The following is a 24,482-nucleotide window of genomic DNA, read 5'->3' on the forward strand; positions in this document are numbered from 1 at the left end:
TTCTGTTGGAAACTTCTCCAAGTTTCAGATGGAGAGGCTACATTTGAACCCATAGATTAAGCTTGCTTATTTAAATACAGAAGTTTACAGCCTCTTTTTAAAAGAGATGATGTAGAGAACATGAAAAGATGACAGAAAGTTAGGATTTTGTTTTGTTCAAATGCACTTGGGTATTGATGGTGCCAATTTTGCATATTCTGTCTCATCACATGATAACACCCTTGAATGATAGCTCTCTTGCAGTTCCTGCATTCCAGATAAGGAACAAGAAAAAGGATGTTCATGCAACAGGAGAACATATCAGGAACAGAAGAAAGAAAGACCTAGGGAATGAGGAACGTATTCTCTTCGTGGTCTAGAAGTGTACAAATAAAAGGATACTTGTCAAAAGTAAAGATGTGCAAGACCTTGTAAAGGATGCTTATTATCAAAAGGAGTACAAATATTCTTTGGCCATATTAATAACAGGACAGTAAAGTAAAAATACGTAGGAATGCAGTAAAGACTGAATATAATCTGTGCACAGACTAAAAAAATAAAGACTTGGCTTAATTTTTTTTTAATAGCAATGGTGATATTGAGTGTGGGACAAAGGCAGTGTAGCTAATGAGAATGAGAAAATGGAAGTAAACTTCAAGATAATGCTGCACTCAAGAAGGTGGAACAAAACTTCCACCCCAAAATGTTTAAAAAGCTGATAAGGGATATTATAGGATAAGCTGCAAGAATCTCAATACACCTATCAATACAGAAGAGTATTACATGTCTGCAGAATACCTGATTTAAAACATTGAAATAAGTAAAAAACGAGAAGGGGATCTGGGCAAATACAGAGTTAGTTATATGATCCTGGAGGTAGGCACTGCTCTGGAATACATGCAGAAGCAATTAAAGACATCAAGGTAAGCGGAAAATAGGATAAAATGCATTATGGCTTTTCCGAAAGCTCAAAAAAGCCTGACTGCCTTTTCTGATAACTGATTTTTTAAACAAAAGAAATGCAGTAAAGACTAATCTATCACAATTTAAGTTGAGCATTGGATACAGTGTCTTATATTGGTTTATTACTTAAGATGTAAATGATGGCATTAGTAAAGATTTTAAGGCAAATAAGAAATTGATGAAAGAGATGACCACTGGTCTGGCTGAAAGAGGAATTTATTAGTAGAGCTCCTCAAGATGTGAGACCAATTTTATTTAATATTTTCATGATTGATCTTAACATAAAAGTAGGATAGTGCTACTGAAGCAGACCGATGACACATAGTTGGAAAACACTGTCAATGCAGTGAGAGCAAGATGTATAAACAAAGAATTGTCTCACGTTGAGGACTGGTCAAATAGAAATGAGAAAAGTAAAAAGTGCAAGGTCAGGCACTACAGCAAAACTTTCTCATGCAAGTTGGGAGCTCATTAGTTGGAAAGAACAGTGGAGCAGACAGACTTGGGAGTAGTAACACCTCATGGGGTGACTATGTGCATTGACAAAGTAATGGAGATGTCATTATAAAAAGCACTGGTGAGATCTTTTCTGAAAGAGATTTGAAAAGATCTTGCTCTGGTTTTGGTTTGAACCGCTCTGCTTGGATGAGCGAGGGCACAGAAATTTCACATCAGAAGGTCGCTAAAATAGCTGATTTTATTTTTCATTTTCCAAACTGCTTCCTCTATCAGGAGGAGATGTTGCTGGGTCTTCAAAAAAACTTAATTATACAGGGATGTTTTTTCTCTCTTTTTCTCCATTTGTGTGAGAATTTCCAATGGCAAGAAACAATATGGCATCACAACCTCCACTGGTTCTCTACTAATTTACCCTGACTAGGAATCTGATCCTTCTTCCTTTTCTCCTGATGAGGAAAACTGCCTTTTCACCCATCCCAGTAACTCAGGTCTTTCATTTAGGCCACCACTCCAGTCCTTGTTGCTAAGGATGAAGAGATAAACTCTACAAAAGCAGCACTGAAAGAGAAATCCTTGATAAACAAATCTTGTTGCATGAATAGGAGAACATGTAGTTCTCATAAAAATGGTAATTAGAGCCCAGCTGAGGAAGCTGATTTTTCCATAATAATAATAATAAAAATAAAAAAAAGTCTCCAAGAGCATTCATTGAGGGGGAAGTTATATTTGCCAGCATTATTACTGTTATTATTGTATTACCACTAATAACGATGATAAGGCTCTTGCTAAGGGACAGGACCTTCTGTGTAACTAAGTAAACATGCCTAAAAAGGGTTCCCCTTAAGGCATGTCTTCAATTAATAAAGATGACTGACAGATCAGCTTACAGCCCGCTGCAAGGTACCAGCTGATTGCCTCTCTCTAGTAACTGTTCAATGTACTCTTCCCTTACCAGTTACACTGGTGCAAAATCATTGACCTCTGCCATGGAATGACAAAGCAGCTGGCATTTGCATAGGCAGAGGTTTCCTGGTCCAGCCCTATTTTCTCACATACCCTGTCTTCCTACCCCTATCTTGTCCATCAACTTATTTGTTCCCTCCCTCCTAGCCCCAGCACAATGGCTGCACAAGGCACCACTGTTAATTTTGACAGAAAATGGTTTGATGATGCTAGGAAAATAAATTGATCAAACCTTCTGAACAGCAGCCATGGGAAAAAAGGAACACCCATTTCACATTGACCTCTCCCTGTGCTTAAAGAAAACTCATAAGCTCTCAGCATGAATTAGCATGGCCTCATTATAAAAACAGAATTGGGGTCAGAAGAAACTAAAATGGGTAAGGGGAAAAAAATCCCATCAAAAGTAACATCTGAGACAGAAATGCCCTAACTGGGGAAGGTAAAAAAAGTAAAGCTTCAGAGGAAAGGAAGAGGCTAGAGGTAGAAGAAAAGCAAGCACAGCTTTCTTTAAAAAAAATAAAAAAAGGTAAAGCACCCACAAAGCTGCAACAGCTTTGACATCATACTGGACACTCCTGCAGAAAAGAGTTTATGCATTTTCATCCTTCATGAATTGCCATTTCCAACCCATTTGCCGTCATTCCTGCCACATGGCCTTGTCAAGCCATCGCTGTTTGATGGTCTGTGGAAAAGATGGGCATCTTAAAAGACTTCAGTTGCATAGTCTGAATTCCAAGAAAAGAAAATGTAAATGGCAACTGCACTGTTGGCATTTAGTGTAGAATATATTTCACAAACATGACATCAGTCTGTACTGTAATGGTGCTGATCCCCAGCTATGCTGAAACTTCCCTGTAGGGAAACAAAGCAGCCCAGTGCTGGCATCGGTCACCAGCAAAAAACCCAGCAGCTAACTACAAAAACATGTCTCATTATGCTGCCCTGTCTGCACACTTAGCTGCAAAAAGAAAGCACCACAGGGTCCTGTTGTCAGTTCTCTGCCCAGTTTGCCATGGAGAGGGAGTGACACAGCTGAGGTCCCCGGCGAGGGCACCTGTGCAAGTGCAGATGCTTTCCTGACAGCTCTCCCTGCCTGGGGAGCTGGACAGCTGTGGTGCAGAAGCCTTTCTTGACGGCCTCTCTACTCACACACTGTGCTGCTGCTTCTGCCTCCACTGACTTGGAGAAAGGTACGTACCTTGGAAAGGAGCCCTTTGTTATTCTCCACGTTTTCTGGAGCTTTACATCCCATCCTCAAAAAATCAATGCCAGTTTGGCATCTACTCTAAATTCTCCCTCCCACCTCTGTCCATGGCCGGCACACCCAAGCCTTGGGTCTGTCCCCAGGACACACTTAGGAGCAGATCATGGTGACTGTGTAGGCAGGAGGATGAAGCACAATGTGCCTTTCTCAGCATTGCAGGCAAGCATGAAGGCAGTGTCACTGTCTACTCTGTGGCAGTTTAAGAGACTAGTTCTGACTTAGAGAAAAAAGGAATAATGGTAGTTATGAAAGTTTCTTCCACAAGAATAAAGCCCAGAATCAGCCCCACTCATTCAATTTTCTGAGAAAGAAACACAATACATAGGCTCTGATATTTTTTTCCCATCTCTACCAGAGACTTGTGAGCCCCTCTCCCAGGCCTCTTGGCCATCCAGCCTGTTTTTCCTTTAATGCAGAGAAAGGCTGTGGCTTGCTGTCACAGGGATAGCACAGCTCTATTCACACTGGGTTTTGTCACACTGCCTTCACCCTGACAGGTGACAGGGATAGAAAAGCAGGAGGAATAGAAAGAAGATGGCAAGGCAGGAAATGTTATAAACTAATTGAGTCAGCAGCCTAGATCTGTTGATTCACTCTTCCCCCGCACCCTCATAAATTATTTTATTTTATTAATTTTGCCTTGGGGGGGAAAAAAAAAATTAAAAAAGCTACATGAAAGAAAACAACAAATTGGACCTTGAGTTTATTTACTTCAATACTATGCCCGATCATTCTGACCCTTAAATCACCCTGCTGCAAGCAGCAGGGCCTTCCTAACATCAATATTAATGCTCCTTGCTCCTGGCAGTGGCTAGTGGAGGTGGCATTTCATAATTCAGATGCAAAAATTAAAAGGCAAATTTGAGAGAGAAGGAGTAGGGCAACTATATTTGCTCAGTCTGCTGACTAAAACCCCTCAGTGAATTCTACAACTGTCTCCCATTAGCAAAGGATGGGAACTCAGGTGTGATTTGAAAATTGCTTCCCATACAGAGTAAGAATATGGGTTTGAAAACTAGAAGTCAGGCTAGTCAAATACCTGAAGCAGTGTCATCTAATCTCAGCAAGGGCTAAATACAACAATATTCATGTTTTTGGTGTTGGTTGCTGTAGGATATGGCCAGCACAGAAGAAATTACTGTTGTGGGGTATGATGTAAGTGGCAAATCTACATTGATAAAGGTAGCCTCAAAGATTGAAAAAAAATAATCTATCATCTTTCTCCAAATGCAGGATGCTTGACTAAAAAAAATATTTCTTTAAAAAAACCACATTGTAATTTTTCTTTTCCACTCTCTCCCTTCCTTTTAATATAAATCTCCTCTGTCCACCTTTCCACCCAGAAGGGCTAGAAACTTTCTTTGAAAAGAAAATAACAGGAGGTTGGATTTTCATGTAATAACATGTCATCAAGTGCTGTGACTTTAAGAAATATACCAACTATAACAACACTCTTGAAAAAAAGCCCCAAAATTGGCACCATTTCTAGGTCTATGAGTCACAGGGTCCAGACACAACTCAAACAGGTATTTCCGCACCCTAGCCCACAAAGCCTTGCGTTATTTGGAGGGGAATGCTGATCCAGTTCTCAAAGCAACATAACTGCCTTAGTGTGGCACTGCTCTAGAGGCTGGTGCTGCCTGAGAGACCAGCAGGGCAGTCCTGTGGGGCTTGTGGGCCCTGGGTTAGGAGGGCAGAGGGGTCTGGGGATTGCCACAGGTGAGCGTCAGCTGCATTGAATGTGCAAGCCAAGGCAGAGCACCAGAGTAGTCTGCAGTTCACAATCAAGGGGTGCTGCCAGTGAGATATAGAGGGGGCAAGGATGCTGTAGGAAGGTATGATAATGTCTCACAGTGGAGGTTCTGTAAAACATCATTTCCCATGGAGTAATGTTTGGATACCTGAGTCTAATGATGGAGTTAACAGCCCTTATTTGCACAACCTCACATTCGCACACAGTGGTGCATAGGATACAAATCAAACCTCTGTCTACTTACAGCCAGGATCCAGGCTATTAGGACACAGCAAGCAGCAGACCAGCCAGGATCATAGAAAGGAAAACATTTTATCTTCCAGCTCTCTATACAGTACCAAGAGACATGTTTTGCACCAAAAGGCTTCCTCCCCTTTCATCATTTTCTGCCCTTGTTGTCAGTGCAGTCTGGCCCAAGAGAAGTGACTTTTAATACTTGCTGATGCTTTGTTGTTTAATCAGATGGCCACTGGAATCAAGGTTTGCTGGTTGAAGAGGCAGCTGAGCAGGGACTTTCAGAGAGTAGAAATGTCAGTTGACCTCTTGGGAGACATCCCTAATCCATCTAGAGCTTCTTCAGACACTCTTAATGATTGTTTTGTATTTAAAATGGCCGGGGAAAACGGGGTGCCTTTAAAATAAAAAATAAATTAAACCATTGGAATGAGAAGAATGTATCTGCTAAGCTGCTGACAACCCATCTGTCTGAATTTCACCTAGCACTTCGCACACAGAAGAGGGAAGCAGGGCTAAATGCATTTAAAGTCTGGTACAGATGTGAGGGAGTAGATGCAGATATTGAGTGAAAAATAGCACAGATCACTCCTCTTCCTTACCAGCCACATTTCTAGGAAGCATACAGTGCTCCTGACTTTATGGCATACACTTTACTTCCAACCCTTAGTCATCCCCAACTGTTTCAATGCACCTCTGCCTGGCTTCTAAGCATTTCTGTTACCTCAGTCCCTACTGAGCCTCTTCTCTGCTGCTGCATCTGATGCAATGGTTGTGTAAAATGGCAAAAGTGCTTACTAAAAACCAAGCATGCACCAGAAAGATTTCCAGGTCTGGCTTAGAACAATGTCAAATTATGGCTGAAATACAAGCCAATCTAACCCAGAGGATCTCACTAAAACTTCTGAGTCGAAATTTCAATTACACGGCAAACAAAGAATGTAGCAACTGACATTCCTGGTGCTAGAAACTCACCACTTTAGTTTCTACAACAGTAAAAACCTATTGCGGAATCGTATTTTTCTGGGCTAGTAAATAAGAAGTAACAGCAGTCATGCAATCTGTGGCATTTTTCCTGTTAAGTCAATTCTGGGCTTAGATCTCTATATATTTATCATATATATTAAAGAAACCCTACTGCCCTAATAATTAAGCTAATCATACTATCCTCTACACAAAGTTGACAGTCCCCTTGAACACTACATTTTAGCCATGGTTAATTTTACAAATGCAAGGAGTTTGCTTTTATGAAAGAAAGTGAAAATAAATGGCTCTGTGATACAGACAGGCATTATGATTCCTGTACTATAAATGAAAACTGAGGCACAGAGATTTTATGATTTGCAAAATGAATGCACAAAGTCTCTGTGGCTGCACTAACCTTGTCTTAGCCACTGGAACAGATGTTTCCCCCTCTTGGCATTGTGTAGGTATTGTGACACTGGACATATCTTCCTAATGAACCACAGAGGCAGAAGCCCCTACTTCCGCACTTATTACAGAGCTCTGACCATTTTCTCAAAGATTGGAGATGTAAGATGGGTCTTGTGACCTAGTTCTAACTCACTGCATTACACGTTTACCTCTTTGCTTTCTTTGACCCCATTCTCCTTCCCTGCTTGTGGGAATACGTGTTTTCAAAGGGACCTTTCTTTCTGCTGCTCACTAGCGAGGAAGAGCAGTGAAGAATATCACTTCAGATAGGAGACAGGACTGAGCAAAACACCATCCAAAATGGTACCCACCTGAAAGCATGGCCAGGAGGACTTAATAAAGATGTGAATTCAGCCTTTTAACTCTAACCAATGGGTATCAGGGACACAAATTTCAATGCAACAAAACTCCATGCCAATTTTTACATAGTGCTACCCTCTGCAAAATAGCAATCACAGGAAGAACTGCGTTCAATTGTGGTCCATGCAAAGAATCCCCTGTGAACAGTCAGGCTCCTGAAAAGCTTTGACAGAGGACGGCCAGTGAGTTCATCTCTTTACAACCCAGTGGCTCAAAGAGACATCTCTGCCTTCAGTCAGCACTCAGATGTACCGCAACGTTTCCCTTTGTGAAACAGAATAGACGCCTCCAAAGACAGCGAGCATTGTCCATGCAAGCATAAAGCAATATTTGGACATGCTGAATGGCTTCCTAAGATGAGAAAAAGTGCTGAAGAAACACTAAATTATGACAGATGGGAGCCCTAGAAATGCAACTACCCCCAAACTGGAAAATGAAAAGCCAGCACAAAGGGCAGGCATAACAATAGAATTTAGGCATAACGAAATACACGCCATTTAATGTGGAGTGCACTGAAGCTTCGATCCATAAGTCAAAATCCTAGTCATTAAATAGCCTCATTTAAAAAGTTTTAAAGCAATTAAAATAAATTAGAAACTTCACAGGAGGACGAAATCACTGAAAAGGATAAGAAGCACTTTATGCCAGGCTCTGCTTCTGACAGTGTCATGCCCATGAGGCCAGATTTTTATTTGAGAAGAGCTCAGGGCCAGATTTTCAAGGGCTCTGCACCAATAATTAGGGACAGATTTTTCCAAACTGTTCAGCTTCCATTATCCAAATAAAGGCCAGATACACCAAAGTGTTCAGGGTCCAGCAATTCCTACTGTGACAGTTACAGACACAACATGGCCCGCTTTTTCAGAAACGTGACCATTTATTTCACTGTCTGCCAAGGGAGGCAGTGGCCTATTTAAAGGCCATCTTCTAGGGTTTTTTGCATCATGTTGGAAGTGGATGATTTTTAAGTCCTAGTAACAGTGAGAAGGCCCCAACTTTGCCAAGTCAGAGACAGCATAGTCTTAAAAGATAAGTGGAACAAGACCCGCTGCATTTACTCTACTTTCCCTAATTCCTGCTCAAGAGACATCATCAACCTCCATACGAAGCACTTCAGAGCTGACTGCAGAAGCAAACTTGTGAAATTATAATGCTGCCTCCAGCCATTTTGCAAAGCTAGATACATCATTTGTAGTACACCAGAGTAGGAATCTTTCTCTGAAAGAGAAAAATCCCTTAGCAGTGCTGCTAACAAAGAAGAGAACACAATAGGACTTTTTCAGCTTTTAAGCTGGTAATAGCTCAACTTGGAAGTGAAACAGACTGAGGTGACCCTACAGCCAGACCACAGACCACCAGACTTGAAAACTGTGGGGAGTTTGTTTCCTCTCAGATCATCCTAAAATGGATGTTGCTATCCTTCCTAGTGCCAAAGTCTTTTGGATCAGGGCTGTTGTACGTACAGGAGGTGGTGCAGAGGAGCAGTACTTCGCAAATCCAAACCCTGTAGCTCAGCAATGCTTACTTGTCCGCAAACTGTGGACTTTCAGAGACAAACTTTCTAGAGAAACGTGGGATTCTTTCCCTCTAAAGTAATTTCTGTTCTTTCTGGAAGCAACATTGGTGAACTTCTTCAGTATTTTACACATCTGTAAAGCAGAACAAACCAATATTCTCAGAACACTGCACACCCACTAATACTTAGCACTATACCTGCCCAAGGGAGTTAGTGACCAGTGCCTCCATATAGACCACTCCAGAGCAGTGATGCTCTAGCAAAAGAGTAAAAGTGAGGTTCTAGCTCTAAGGAAATGCAGAGTGCCTTTCAAACAGTGAGAATACCCAAGAATTTGTTACCTGGAGTTGCTATGGGAGCAATGGAGTGCCTCACGTTAGTTCCAACTAGGACTGAGAAGCAGCTGCAATACACTAGAGAGCGAGTGGAACAGGAGACTTCAATGAACAAACCACAGTTATATGCAGGTAGGATTATGGAAGAAGTCTGGGCTGACGCCTATGGATGGTTGGTAAGATGCATAGAAAAGCCAACACACCAAAAAGGTCAATTTTCGCTGATCTGCAGTGTTCACAGCTATGTTTTCTTAGTCAAACATATGAGCTATGGAAAATACTCTCACTAGCAACCAAACAGCTTAGGAGTCCTTCATCACATTTACTTTCATTAGACCTGAAGCCTTTTCTACCTAAAACAGGATAACGAGACCATCTAAGTTTCTTAAATGCTCTCTGATATTTCTGATTTTTTCTGTCTCTGTCTTCTAACACTCATTTAAAACAACCAGAAGGAGTGGGGAGCAAAAAGTGCTCTGTTTTTTCCTGATACTTATGTCTTCCATATCCATTTTTACCAATGAGAAATTAAAATCCACTGCCAGTACAGCACCATTAAAACATCTCACAGTTACAGCTGGACAAGGCAAACTGGGTACCTCAGAGCATGAGAGGACAAGAACTTAAGTATTTCAGTGCTCCTAGTTCACCAGTGGTTCCGTGGTAGCTAGATATCGTTGCTATCTAATCATACATTTGATGACCTGTAACAGCTGGATTTGAGAGCAACCCATTTAGTGCATTGCAGAGAGAAATGCAGGGCACTAAAGAAATTGCTGCCAAAAAAAAAAAATCTCAGAAAAGACAAGCTGAAGCTGTAAGTTTTTACTTGTAAAACTGGCTCCAGCAATTTTCTCCAGAGTAAAGTCAAGTGGGGCAGTAAGAGGAATGTGCACCTTTACTGCTCATTGTGATACAAAGAGAACGTATCTCCCCTTGGAATTAAATGTTTGCAATTGTATACTACAGAGTATATTATAGCTTAGTAAAGTACACCACAGAGAAGCATTGTGACACATTCCTGTTAGACCCAGTTTCAAAAAAAAAAAAAGTAAAGGAAAAAAAAAGAAGGGGGGGGATAGAAAAAAAGAAATTAATTCAATCTGTGCTGTCCAGGTTTGAAAGGAAATCTTTTCTTCTGCATTGCCACCTTCATCCATTGTAACTGCACCAGATATCCCTAATTTCCTTCACCGCAGAGCAGCAAGCAGGTGCATAGCAGGATGTGTATTAAACCACACCGTCCCTACTTTATGCTGCCTGTTCCCTGTGGGGGCAAGATAATTACATCCAACCTAAGAAAACATCAATATTTTATTTTTAATGAGCTGGGCAGACCCAATTATCTCAGTAGGCTGTTAATAAGTGAAATTGTGAAGTACGGCTGCAGCTTTGATGGAAACAGAGTCATCTCTAAAATGGGGATTTCTGACACACAGAGTGTTAAATAAGATGCCAGACTGCTGGAAGTTAGTCAGAGAAAGACTGTTTAAGAAAGAAAATTTGCCTTAGTAGCATCTCTCGGTATTCAAAGATAATAAGCAAAACCCAAAGAATCGTCATATCAGCTTAAAAATCACAACTCCTGAAATAATAATGTATAGTGTTTTTCAGTGCCATTCTGATTCTTCATGTTTTGTGTTTCATATAATAAATTTTTCTTCCCCCAAACAGCGATAAGAAATGTCTCTTTACCTTTTTTTTTTTTTATTAGAAGCAAACATTCTCGTGGAAACATGAGACAATAGAAAATAAGATTTAAGATTAAAAAACTAAAAGGTAGGACAAGACTTGCCATCATTGTGTGGTGGACTGAACCACACATTAGCAGGGAATGGCCACTTTTCTCTTTAGTATTGCAAAAGGTTTGGTTCAGGAAGCACATTAATCTGTTGTTCTTCCCTTCCCTCTCTTGCTGTCCCCCTCAGAATATGCCTTTTTCATTCACATGTTAAAAAGCAGATAGAATATAAGAAGATCTCAAAAGATCAATGGATGAATTTTCAAGAATACTCAAAACTTATTTACCATATAGCCAACAATAGCAACTGGAGAGAGAATTCAAAATGTGATGGAAAAATACAAACATACCTCCTCCCTCAAGATTCTGCTTGCAACTGAACTCTATCAGTACAGAGAGCCTAGCTACACTTATAATTCAAATTTTATTTTCGTATTTAAGCTGAATTCCAGGTTCAAAATGGAAGGAAGATAATTTATTCACTAAGCTACATATTAGATATTAATCATCAAGTGAAATCTATAAGCACTTTGTTTCCTCCTGAATCTCAGCAGGTATGTTCTTTTCATAAGCCAGAGAACCAAATTTACAATTCCAGCTTCTGCCTCAGATTACCACAAGATTACTTAGTTTTTCAGATCTCAGATAATTTCTTTTTTGGAGGTGGAGAATAAAGATAAACATGCAAATAGTGCTGTGTCCTACCCTCCGGTAAAGCCAATGTCCACCACAGCAAAACATCAAATACAAGTATATTTGGCAGGTGTGCTAGTGAGCTCAACAGTATTTGTTGCCTAGTCCATAAATGTAGATAATATAAATGTGGCTACAAGTAGCAATTGAGCCACATGTGAACTTTAAGCTCTCATCCGTGTGAAGCGGTTTCTCCATCTTTTCCAATCATTTCATTAGGATCAGTACTGCTATTAGTGAAACAAATCTAGTCTTTGGGAATCAGGGTATTCAATTCAACCTCCAAATGAACAGCTGCTCCTAAGAGAAAGCCAGCCTCTGGTTTCACATCTAACATGCCAGCTCTTGGTTTTATCATTCCTTTTTCCCTTTAATAATTCTGACAAATGTGGAACAATTCTAAATATGGTTCTGTAGCTATGGCTCTCATCAAAAGAAATCCATGTATTAGTGTAATCATTTTACTGACATTCCAGACACTCAGTTGTATGACCTTGCAGTTCATTTTAAAGGGCAAGAGCAGAATTAGCATCCTCAGACAGCTCAGTGAAATAAACCATATAATAAAAAAGAAAAGAGAAAAAAAAGTTTTCAAACTTTGAACTCCCCTAATCAGTTGTATTCCACTAAAAGCTATCCTTCTTAAGACTTCTTTCTGACTTGACTGCCCATCCTAATCGTAGAAAATCAGACATTTAATTCTGGGAAGATGTAAAGGCACAATACAGACTTTCATCCAAAGCTGTTTCTTCTTGTTGGACTCCAAAAACAGTTTCCAGGCTTCCAAAGACTCTTTGCCAGCTCTGATTAGAAGCCACACTGGCTGACACAGTAATTGCTCTATAATCATATCTTCAGTACCCTGACCTGGTTTATGCATACAATCTATATTCTAATAGCAGTCAACAGGTCACCAGTTAATAAAAATACCATTAACATCCCCCTGTGAGAAAAAAGGGAGATATTCATCTCACTAGGCCAGTGGTGGGCCAATATAATTTCTGTGGCTGTTAGTGTAATTAACTCTGCCGGCATGTGGATCTCCCTAGAGGACAATGCAAGCACAGAATGACCTTGCTGTGAGTCCTCACTGGTGGTACTATGCGGGGCACAAAGATTTACAGGACTCAGGTCGGAGAAGAGTGGGTGCTTCCAACAGCCTGACCTCTCAGCAAAGAAAATCTCATCAGTTATAGGATGCTGCGCAGCATATCTGGCTTCAACTCTAAAACAAAGGCAGGGATGGTCACAACATGGGCATCCAGAACTGATATCCTGTGCAGTGCTGTTCCAGCAGTGTCTAAAGGGCAGGCAATGAGAGAGAAAGTGAGCAGCCAGGTGAGCCAGGCAGGCAGGAAAGTGGTAGGGAAACGAATTTATGAATGGGTAGGCAGCTTTTCCATTCAGCCTAAATGTCACCCATGTAAATACAGTTTGTGTGGCACATGTTACAGCCATTATATGTAGGTCAGAGGAGTATTAGAAAATTTCACAGGTTTCCCAGAAATAGCCTTAGAGGTCTGTGTTGCTTTCTGAACACTTAACATAGGCATATACAGTATCTATGAACAGAAAGGTCTGGATATACCACAAGATACAAGGTGCCTAGTGTAGAAGGCCCTTTTGTGAAATAGGTTTGTGGGAAGAGATACCACCTCTTCCAATCCCAGAAACCAGCGTAAGGACACACGTCAAAGAAACCAGGCAATCCAAGACTATAAGAAATAAATTCCTGAGAAGAACTTGGGCTTGCAAGTCAAAAAGCAGATACTGTCCCCATACAGTGGGGGGATATACATTATCCTCAGTTTCTAGGTTTGTTCGCAAACTCTTTACACTGTTTCCCAGTTTTGCTGTCTGATACGGTTTGAATCCCAGGAAAATGCACCCCAAAGAGAAGACCCAGGTTGACAATCTCTTGCAATGCAGACTTAACTCCAGTCTAATCCATCTCTGCATGCAAGAATCATTCAACTGGAAACAGACCAAGACCTAGCAGAACTCATCTCACATAGAAGTCCTGTTCCGAGATCAAAGTCAGCTCCCAGCAAATAAATGTCCTGCATTTAACTACTCTAACACACCTCCTCCAAATCATCTCAGATCCAGATCATTGCACTGCCCGCACAGATACATTTACATTTTACTCCACCTACGCACGTTCACCTGGACCCATGCCCAGGAGACATGAAGGACCGTCCCCTCCCATCCTCAATTTAGCATCTATCAAAGGTCCTCTTGTCCTCTGGTTCCTTTTCCCCTTTACTTGAACAGCACCATGGTGCACATTTGGAGACTTCCACGGTTGTTTTATAGCCAGATGAAAGGACAGGACCAAGAGAGAGCTGCTGACTGGATTTGTTCCACCAGCTGACACAAACCGAGGCAGACAGGCACTTTAAAGACAGCATGTCATTGTCAGATGAGACTTGCCAGCATTTCAAAACATCTCGATCTCCAGGGGCCCATAAGAGCTCTGATGTTGTGCCACACTCCAGATTCTTTCTGACCAGTGTTGATCCCATTATATTGGTAATGTTGACAGCGGTGGACAAAACTGACTGCTATGTAAAAAGAAGGCCAATACATTTTCTTCTTTCCTCCTGTGCTCTCTGCATGATCTGGGAGCTTATAAATTTAGTGTATTAAACCCTAAGCAAAACCATACCAGATTCACATGACAATTTGCAGATCTTAAGGATCCAGTTTGATTTTAACTGTCAAATGATATTCAATTCAGAGGTGTTAAAAGACAGTCCTTGCTGCTAAATTTAGGGTAAAACAGAGCATACTGCACTGGGCAAGGAGTGTTTGAATGCTTTGTGCCAATGCATGGGGTACTTCATTCTCAGGAACACTGCACTAAGCTTAATCACTTAGGAGGATCCATGCAACCAAAACTACAGCACAGTAGATTCAACTACACTGATCCATGGAAGAAGAGCACTAAGAACCAGAAAGCAACATGGGGAGAAGAGGGCCAAGCACTCTAGAGAGAAAAGAGCAACCACAAAAGTGACTGGATCAGGATGAATTTTTTCACATCATTTCCCAGAACAGCAGACTAGAAATGGAAATTCTATGCAGCATAGTTTGTAACTGAATTATCCACTGACTGCACGCAATATGTCTTTATATACCACGTAGCTAACAAGATTAAGGAAATGCAATCTACATAGCTGATAAATAACCCAGGTAGAATCCACTTTCAAAGACAATCAGGCACCAGCTTTATTATAAATCAAGAAAAATGGCAAACACACAAAAGAAGTATGTTAGACAGAGGAATAACTTAGCAATCAAGATGGAAGATCAGCAAAAGAACAGAATGTGAAAGAATGCCAGAAAAGAAGGAGAGAAGCAAATGAATTGATGGATAATATGGGAAGCAAGGGAACAAAGAGGGAAGGCTCAGTAGCCCGAATGCTCTTACGCTTTTTGTAACCAAATTTGTAGGAATTTTCAGACATGGCTGCAGCCTTAGGATCTTACTATGCTATATAAATGTTCACATTTTTCCAAATTATTTCACGACTCCCTTTTCTGATCTCTCAGCATGGCAATTAAAATCTGTCTACAGTACTGTTTTGTCACAGTCCTGCCTACTGTTTGCTTTGCTTGTAGGGTACAGCATCATTAGCCAAAAGGATCTCCATCCACTTGGCCACCTAATGGTGTTCCTTCCAGTGCATTTGGGAGAATCTGGCAGGTCTCTGCTATAGCCTCAGTGAGAGACTAAAGAGCCCAGAAGATATGCAATCTGGAACGGTACAGTGTAGAACTTGAAAGGGAAAAAAGACAAAACAAAACAAGAAACAGGATGCATGAACTTCAGTTGTCAGCTCAGTTCACTAAAATGGTCACTATCAGAGATAACATCAGCTGACTATACTGTGTATGGATACTATTATGCCAACTACCTTCCTGTTGGTTACAGATGAGGATAAAGGGCTTTCTGCAGGCCCTAGGATTCCTCCAAAACCTGGTATATAGATGTTTTTTGGGAAGTGAGTTGCAAAAGAGCAAACCAACCCAGAAAGACTACCACACAAGCAGAAAAAGGTCTAGCTAAAAAAGGAAAAAAAATCAAAAATAAAAACTGAACCCCCATGAAATGGTGCTCAAGGTTTTCATTTCCCAGTAGAATTATATTTCTAATAGAATTCCATTAATAAGGGTAATCTAGCTCTATGGGAAGAAATAATGAAAAGCGTTTCTTCCCTATGAATTTTGGTTTCATGGTATGTTCATAAACATGGTCCAAGTGCAGGACACCGTAGCTGCATTTTATCTGGCTAAGCCAGATAAGCCCAGCTAAAACCTGGGCTAAGTCCTGCTGAAGCCCATCTGTGAGGTTAGGACGATGACAAAAAGCTAATTATCTTAGAGAAATGATGGACACCCGTGAAGATAAAAAACCCGGAGGCAAGAATATTCCCCTGAATTAAATCAGGACAAGGAGCAGCAGACTTGCCAAGAAGGTAGGCACTAAACCCCCAGAGAGAATTTATTCTGTTATTTGACATTATTATCTAATGTAAGCAAAATTTTCTTTTCAGGAATCACATGCTGCCCTAAAACATGGATGAGGGTTTGACCATAGTCCTGCAGTTCTCAGGTGACATATACAGGTACATATATTTGCCATTTTTCTAGGGAACAGAAATCGAATGATAGTTTCATTTCCCCTCCAACAAGATTTTTCCTACCCTCTGGAGATGCTCATCCTCCCTTCCCTTTCTTTACTAGAGACGAGGCTTTTCGTATACAAAAATTTGCTTAATGATACCCATGTTCTTGAATGTTGAATTGCTTTGCTGACCATAAGGCATTAAAGATTTGATGGAGTAGATCCAAAGTCTCTCCCAGCTCATGGGAGCTGTTCCAACTCAGGACAATGAAAAACAGACATGGCCCATATCTTCAGTTGTGTTGTCTCTAGTTCTTAAAAAAAAAAAAAAAAAAAAAAAAAGAGAGATATCTCTCCCAGCAAGCAGAGATGAGCCAGGATCTATACACTGACTGTATATGAAACAAAGTGGTGAACTCTTTTCTTCCCTTGCAGCTTTGTAACTGTCTTTATAAAAGTAAAAATAAAATTAAATTTAAAAAAAAAACACACACAAAAATAAAAGAGTAAGGTTGCTGTCTGCCTTCAGAAAGATGTTTGTTTTCCAGAAGAATCTACTTTACTTCAAAACCACTCTAAATAAAAGTAATAGATGAGAAATTTGTCATAAATATATTTAATGCATGTGCTTATATCACCTTGCTCCACTGGGAAACAAACAAGCACCACATCAGCACAAAAGCATATCATTTAGTACCATGCTTATAATGGACTGTATACTATATACAGCAAAACTGAACTAGAGGTGAAGTCAACGATCCAAAGCTAATAAAACAATAAATTACAATAATAAATAAAAGCTGTCAGAGAGGAGAAAGACCCATCATCTCCTCCAGTATGTCCATTTGCCAAGCACAGGACTGATCCCTGCAATTTCTGACCTAGAGAGTTTTAAACATCTCAAACAATAGCATTCCCAGCACTTCCCTTGAGTAGCTCAATTCATCTCACTGCCAAGGAGCTTTGCCCCAAGTGTTGTTCTGAATTTTCTTTTGCTTGGTTGTCACTGTGTTCTCAAAACAATCCCCCACTGGGTGAATCAGAAGTCAGCCAGAGGAAGAGAAATATAGAAAACCTTGTCCAGGGAGCTTCTTGCACTTGATGAGGTAAGCTATGAAATGTGGCTGTATGGATTTCTGCATTGTCCAAATATCCAACAATGTATGAAGGCAAAAAGAGCAACAAAGGTCACAATACTATTGGGCTGATATTTAAGCTGTTCTTCTAGAAAGTATCTACTAATCCTCTGGGAAGGCCTGGAGAAGGACTGGCAACAACAGGAGCAAAAGGTGGAAGACACCAGGATGCAGGTCATGGGATGCAAGCTGCTCTTTGACATCAAGGGGAGTGTTGCCACCTGGGACTGAGGACAGTGGCCTCAGACTGAGGCAACGGTGGGTGTATTTCTGAATGACTGTGGGTTAGTACTAAATGCAAATAAAAGATTTACAGATAGAAATATGGGGGAACTGCTTAGTAATCACTGACAGATCTATTTCACAGGTTATGATGTTACCATTGCAGAGAGTCCTGTTTTCCTCCTGTTTGGAGAAGCCAGAGAGATCCCAGTATAGCATCTGCCAGAGTGCCTTAGAACCATTCATAAGCACTTTATGCACTTACCTAGAAGAGATGAAAATAAAACATGAACATAAGCAAATGATAGAAGACAGAGCTCACACCAGCAGCTACGCCACCTTCACTCAGCCCCCTGCCTCCCTGTCACACTGTAGGTTGGGAAGGACCTTTTGTGCTTTGGCTGCAAGGGTGGCAGCCTAGACAGAGCCATCTTTTCTGGGCTCTTCACAAGGCAGTTACACTGAATATTCAGTGACTTATCTTCTCTCCTAAGGCTTTTGCTCTCCATGGTTCCCTGTTGATGCAATCTGAAGCCAAAGAAGAAATGACAGGTGCCTGAAATTCACCTTTTCCTTCTGTTCCTCCCTCTTCCTTCCAGTGCTTTTACTTTGATCTGCTACCATTTACCATTTCCTCTCCCTACATCTATGGCTGCTTCACAGTGAGGTTTCATCGCAACCCAACACTAGCCCTTTTGAGCAAATCCCATTTGGTCATAAGTTCTAGCTCAATTTCCTTGCATGCTTTTTTAGACCTCGGCATTCCTTTCTCAGCTGCCAGCACCCAACAACCTGTCCCTAATTGCAATTGGCAGCACCTCTGCAATAAGGCACCGTTCCTCTCTGCCAATCTTTTCAGGTCATTTAAGCAAAAAGCACCTTTTCCAAAACTGGCTCCTCAGCTGACTAAATCCTCACAGCCACTGAACAGCTGACTAGTAAGGAGTCCCTGAAAACATTTTTCATTTCTCCAAATTTAATTGCCAGATACTCTGATCTGTTCCTCAGTTTTTCTCTCTGGATCTAGCTTTCCAGTACAGATAGAATGCAGATGGTGGGAAATTAATCCAACACTTAAAGGTTTTCTTCTAGGTAATATTATGTCTCGCACTGCCAGCCACACAAGTGTTACAGCAACAGTTCCTCATGCCAGGAAAAAACACAGCCTAACTCTTGTTTCTCCTCCCTGCCGTCATAGACGCGCACACGCCGCAGGGCTGGAAATGAGTTAATCAGATGATGCTCTATAAAGTATGCCAGTTTCTGTATAAACAATATTAAATATGATAATTTCCTCCCGTCTTCTTTTTAAGCTGTTGCATTCGCATTCTCTCTCAGTCACATCAACTTTGGAAGGGAAAACAACTGCAAGAAATCTTGGATAATGTAGTTATGCTAATTTACTGAAAAATCTATAAAAGTCAAAGAATACTCATGGATGTAGGAGCCCTGCAAATAATGTGCTTCATCTTCCTTTCCCATATGCCCTATTCTTTGTCGATCAGAAAAAAACTGACCTGCCGCCAAACTCCTTCTGAAAGCTAGAGCCAATCATATCTCTTCTTTATAAAAGATTTGGGAATAAGATCGGTAAGTTCACTCTCCTGTTATTTGTGAAGCTCTTATTATTCATGAAAATGTTCACAAATCCCCAAAGCCTCATGCATTTTAGCACAGATCAAGTGTCTGAAGATTAGTTCTGGAAAGTGCATAATTCACTTACTATTTTTTTTTAAAGTTTCTGCCATCCCCTCACATATGGCACACTACTTAGGCAGCAAGTAGTAATGCCACAAAGGTAAAAAGTTGCAAAACACTCTGATAAAGCAAAAGAATGGCCAAAGCTATAATGCCTCAAAATGGCCAATGGTTTAAGACCTGAAGTTAACATTACTTGCAGAAAAAAAATCCAGTGACAAAATGTTTGCTGAATAAAAAGCATATAAATTTTATAAGAAAGTTTACACTGTGAGGTCTGCCTGTATAAGTCTGTGTCATGGGTCAGTATTATGATTTACTCCAGATGAGGGGCTGAGCCTTTCAAGGCTTTTTCAGCTTCACTAGGAATCTCCATTTACACGAACTGTTGTTCATATTTATCTGGATACCAAGTCAAAGCAAAAATATGGATTGAAAGTCCTTAGGCTCTGCAAACCATGAAGGGCTTCAGGTTCCCCCACTTCAACACTGATGCTACTCACAGAACTCAGATTTTGCTTTTGAACAAGGTGTGGAGAAGAATGCAGAGCCTGCTCTCATTCCCACATCAGTCTGCCTACAGCACAAAGGCACTGTTATCATGCTGGTGAGATGAACCTCAGTCGGCTGTGATTTTTACTGATGAACTTCACAAGCCTCAGCTCTGATGATAAACTAGAATTACAGTGAGAATTACACTCATCTTCATTGAGTTAGCAAAACCAAGCTAGAAACCTGGGGTTTTTTGTGTGAGATTTCCAGAACTGCTTATTGGGCTAGAAACATGATGACAAAGAAGACCTTGACTCAGAAAAGCACAAACAGGCCAAATCCCTGATATGGACCAGAATCTCCATACGTTAAAAGAACCACCACACTGGAGTTGTGAGGCCTTGGGATTAAACTGCTTTGCCATTTCCACTCAAGTAGCCTGCTTTTGCCTGGTGGCAGACATGAAAACACTTGAGATATTTGTTGCTCCCTCTGTTATTTATCTACACTTTCTTATAGTTACAGGTAGCTGAGGAAACCCATAGGCAGAAAACAAATACCCCCCAGGTCCCTATGACCTTGATCCACATCTATAGTAAGTCACACAAGCATAAAGAATCGACCCTCTATTTGTATAATTTACGTCTCCTTCTCTTTGTCATAAGGAAACAGATTTCTTCTTGGGTTTCAATAGACTTACTCTACAGGATCCTGTTCTGCCTAACGCCTACGGATGAAAGAAGTGTTGATGGAGAACTGCTCTTCAGGAAGCTTCAGACAGGCACACGATGTCAATCACATGCGAATCATTCAGACACTATGGAGCCATTGTGACTGCATTATTGCAAGTCAGCTCTCTATTATCTTGGATAATAGGGAGGGAAGATAACAGGGATGCCCTACAGGACAAGGAAAAAATGGATAATTTGAGTAAGTGGATCAACCTCGGAACTGCAGAGCAGACACACTCCAGTGCCTCCATCAAGAACTGAGTCCACATGAGCTTATTAACTAGGTGGCAGAGCCAGGTGTGCTACTGCATCTAGTATCTAGTGATTGCATAGTTCTCAGAGGTGCTCACCCCACAGGATGATTTATACAAGCCACTGTCTTTCACTGTCCTTAGCTCACCATTCTTGTCCTGCCTTGTGATGAAAAACCTTCCTCCATAACAGCTGAAATGGGGGAAATTACTTCCAGGCTATCACACCTTGGAGGAACTAAATAAAAATACACAAGCTAGTGGTTTAAAGCAACTTTAGGCAGCAGACTTCTCACCATTACTGCTCTTACCCTGTAAGATCTTGCTTCTCCTCACTATCCTGCTCATGTGCACCACAGCTGCTCTTCCCTGGTCTTGCTACAGCAAGGCTGGGATGCAAAAGGCAGAAAATCTTTACCAGTTTTTAGGGCAAGGAAAGGTGGGAGCTGAAATATCATTCTCTTGGCACAGTTGATAACTACAGGGTGACCCACAGGGGTTCAGTCAAGTCAGCCTCTACTGCATCAAGAAATGAAACAGTTAAAAGAAACAGAAAGGCAAACTGCACTGTGCATTGACTGAACACATCATCCCCGTCCCTTGTAAAAAGTTCCATACTCTGGCCTGAAATGACAGCTGCTGTTTAGTTTTCATTCTCCTGATTGGTTGAAAAGTCTCTCCTGGCCTAGTTAGTGGAGGTTCAGCAAAAAACCCAGCTGCTTCCCCTTAGCCTCCTAGAGCTGAAGAAGAAACTCCATCCCATAGGGACATGCCAGGATCTGAGGACTGAGAATGCAGTCCTTATTCTAACAGCTGGTTTGGCTGTTGCAATTAGCTTTTAGATCCTTCTGGAGGCTTATAGCAACAGCTGCAATAGTTTCCCAGATCAGTGGGTCTTGCCTGTGTATGGGGAGAATGAGTGGCAAATGATCAAAGTCAAGGGAGTGCTGTTAGAAGCCTTGAAACATGGGCTGGCTCTGCTGTATTCTCTCTCCAATGATACAGCATCACACTATGTGCTGCGTGTGATATCCAGCGTACCGACTTCTCACAGCGTTTCTCACACTCTGCATCTCTGTGCTTTATTGCCTCACAATCTCCGCGCTAGTTCTGAGGACAGGCTCCAACATACCAGGTGGGTTATCACACCTCACCACTCCACACAAGGCATGTGAAATCACATAGCCTTTCTGTGCTCTCATCCTCTTGCTTTCCCAGCACCACACAATCTGTGCAGAGCACCACAAACACGCCTGGCACCATCACAGGTCTTACCAGCTCACACAGCTGTGTGCGTAGTAACTCAGAGGCTCTCCATTAACACTCCCTCAGTGAAGAAAAGCTGTATACACCATTCCTCTGCCTCTCCATGGCATCCTGTAATAGCATTTCATTATGCTACTCACAGACACCTCTGTATAACACACTAGGCAAGCAGCAAAGAAGGAAGGGAAGATGCTGCAGTGCTGGCTCATAAGCCATGCACCGCATATCTTTCTGTAAGTCTTCCTCCTTCATATATGATATAAAACTCATATCCCTGCATCATATAGTCCTCACATGGGTGAAATAACCTCAGTGTACTGTAAGTTGTCTACCTCAGCAAGAACTGAAGAATCAGGGCCAATTTTTGTGAGATGATCCATTACCTGCTTGCCTTACCCTTGCTTTTTTTGTTGAGCTGTCATGGAAGACAGACTAGCTGAACAGACTGAAGTGACGAGATACAAAACTCTTGTCAGCAAAGTTTTTAAAAAGCAATTTTCTAATAAATTCTTTTTGCAGGGGAACCTGCAAACTCACTAGCTAAAGAAATTCACAGAAAGGCTGTGATCCCAGGACAGTAGTCCAGCCAAAACTAATTTGACAGGTCTAATATTAACCAATTCCCAAAAGCCCCAAAGGGCACAACATCTACAACAACAGTCAGATTTCACTTGTCTCCCAGGCTGGCAGTCTCTGGAGAGATGAAAAAAGCAAACATGCCATGGATACTGGTCCCATCCTGGAGTGAGGTTTCCAGTGTGCTCACATGGCACTGGCAAGAGTTACTACAATAAACGCTGCCTATGTGAAATGCACTTGGAGGAGGATTCATGGAAGGGTGTCTGAGAGCAGGCATCTTTCCCCAGTATGCCCACCCAGCCCACCTCTGAGGAGATTGAGGTGCTAAGATGGAAAGGAGACCAGGATCTGTTGACCCATGGAAAGAGATGGGGGGTGGATTGTTATTCATAGGCTGTGATGTTCCTTATAGTTTTTGGACAAGGATACACACTGCTTCCCACTCCACACTCTCCCTTACCCCTCCCCTCCACTGACTAGAGTAATGAGATCCGGGGGGACCTCTATGCTTGCCTTTGAAGTAGCATGTTTCTCTGAACACATTTTGAATTTCGTTTCGTATCTTGTTTGTTTTCTGGTTGGTCTGCCAGTCTCTCTGTTGAGGGGGTTGACAGCTGTTAGCGGGGCCACTATCACAACTCAGAAACACAGAACATGGAAAAAAACAAACAAACCAATCCTAAATCCCAAACCGAGAAAACCTTTGAAGGAAGAATGCACATTCCCCAAGGAGAGAGCTCTCTCCTCCCAACCAGGCCTTAGCAAAGCCGCCACGTGCAACTGGAGGAGCTGAGAAAATCTGAGAGACAGACAGGCACTACAATTTAGCTAAGACAACTCGGCCTGTAGAGTAAAAGGCATGCTGGGACTTGAGTCATCCTTAAGTCAAGGTTGTTCCTTAGATAAGAGGAGATAAGGTGCTTGAACTTTCTTAAAGAATAACTTAATTCTTTAACTGCTAATTGCCTAAGAAGCTGTGGACTCAAAACCTCCTCCTCCATCATGGCACAATGACTCAGGAAAAGAATGATCAATAGGGCATGTCTCTACCCTTCCAACCCATACAAGTAGACCTTAAAGCACAACAGGACGTATAGAAACCAGAATTCTGTCTAGACTGAAAAGTGGAGGTGTTGCCACCATACCCTAATTCAGTACAGGAAAAGAGTAATCAATTTTGATTTCTCTTTAGTTTTACCAGTAATTAAAAGAGAAATGGAGCACAAGTACAGCAGAGACAGCATGGCTTTCCTTTATTCCCTCACTTGAAATTATCTGACCCCTCCTGCCAGTCTTCAGAAATGTGGATTCTCTGCACTGTCTCATTCTTAATTTTAATGATGAAATCTATGCCCACATGGTTTTAGGTCTAGGGTATTTTTCCTGTGCTGTTTGTTTTTTTTATTTGTTTGTTTGTTTGGGGAGTTTGGTTGTGGGGTTTTTTATGGGGGGGGTTGTTTGTCTGGTTTGGAGGATTTTTGGTGGGGTTTTTTGCTTTATTTTTGGTTTATTTCTTTTATTATGTTTGTAGGGTTTTGTTTAGTTGGGTTTTCCGTGTTTTGTTTGTTTGTTTGATTTTCTGCTTGCTTGTTTGTTTTAGTTTCAAATACAGACAAAATACCATTGACAGCAATGAATCATTAAGAGTGGGTTCCTATCCCTTTTGGAGAACATTATTTTTTCAACATTTTCTGTCTCTACCAGACATCAGCATCCAACTTTGCCCTGTTCTCTTACTCCTCCCTTAGTTTGACACCGAATCCCCATCTTTTCTAACTGGGCT

At 41.3% G+C, this 24,482-nt stretch overlaps 1 protein-coding gene across 3 annotated transcripts in view; it reads right to left on the reverse strand.

The window, feature by feature from the left end:
• The window catches only part of LSAMP (limbic system associated membrane protein), a 1,002,030-nt gene that overhangs the window by 506,776 nt on the left and 470,772 nt on the right, over positions 1-24,482 (reverse strand). For 2 of the 3 annotated variants that reach the window (XM_027653696.1, XM_027653691.1), the window contains exon 1: positions 17,841-17,916. The exons of the other annotated variant lie outside the window; for it this stretch is intronic. In XM_027653696.1, the coding sequence (XP_027509497.1) occupies positions 17,841-17,901 (61 nt within the window). In that variant the 5' untranslated portion in view covers positions 17,902-17,916. Of the gene's footprint in view, positions 1-17,840; positions 17,917-24,482 lie in introns of those variants that run through there. 3 annotated transcript variants of the gene reach the window in all.

The sequence above is a fragment of the Corapipo altera genome, unplaced genomic scaffold (assembly GCF_003945725.1).
Source record: "Corapipo altera isolate COAL_440 unplaced genomic scaffold, ASM394572v1 61, whole genome shotgun sequence".
NCBI lineage: Eukaryota > Metazoa > Chordata > Aves > Passeriformes > Pipridae > Corapipo > Corapipo altera.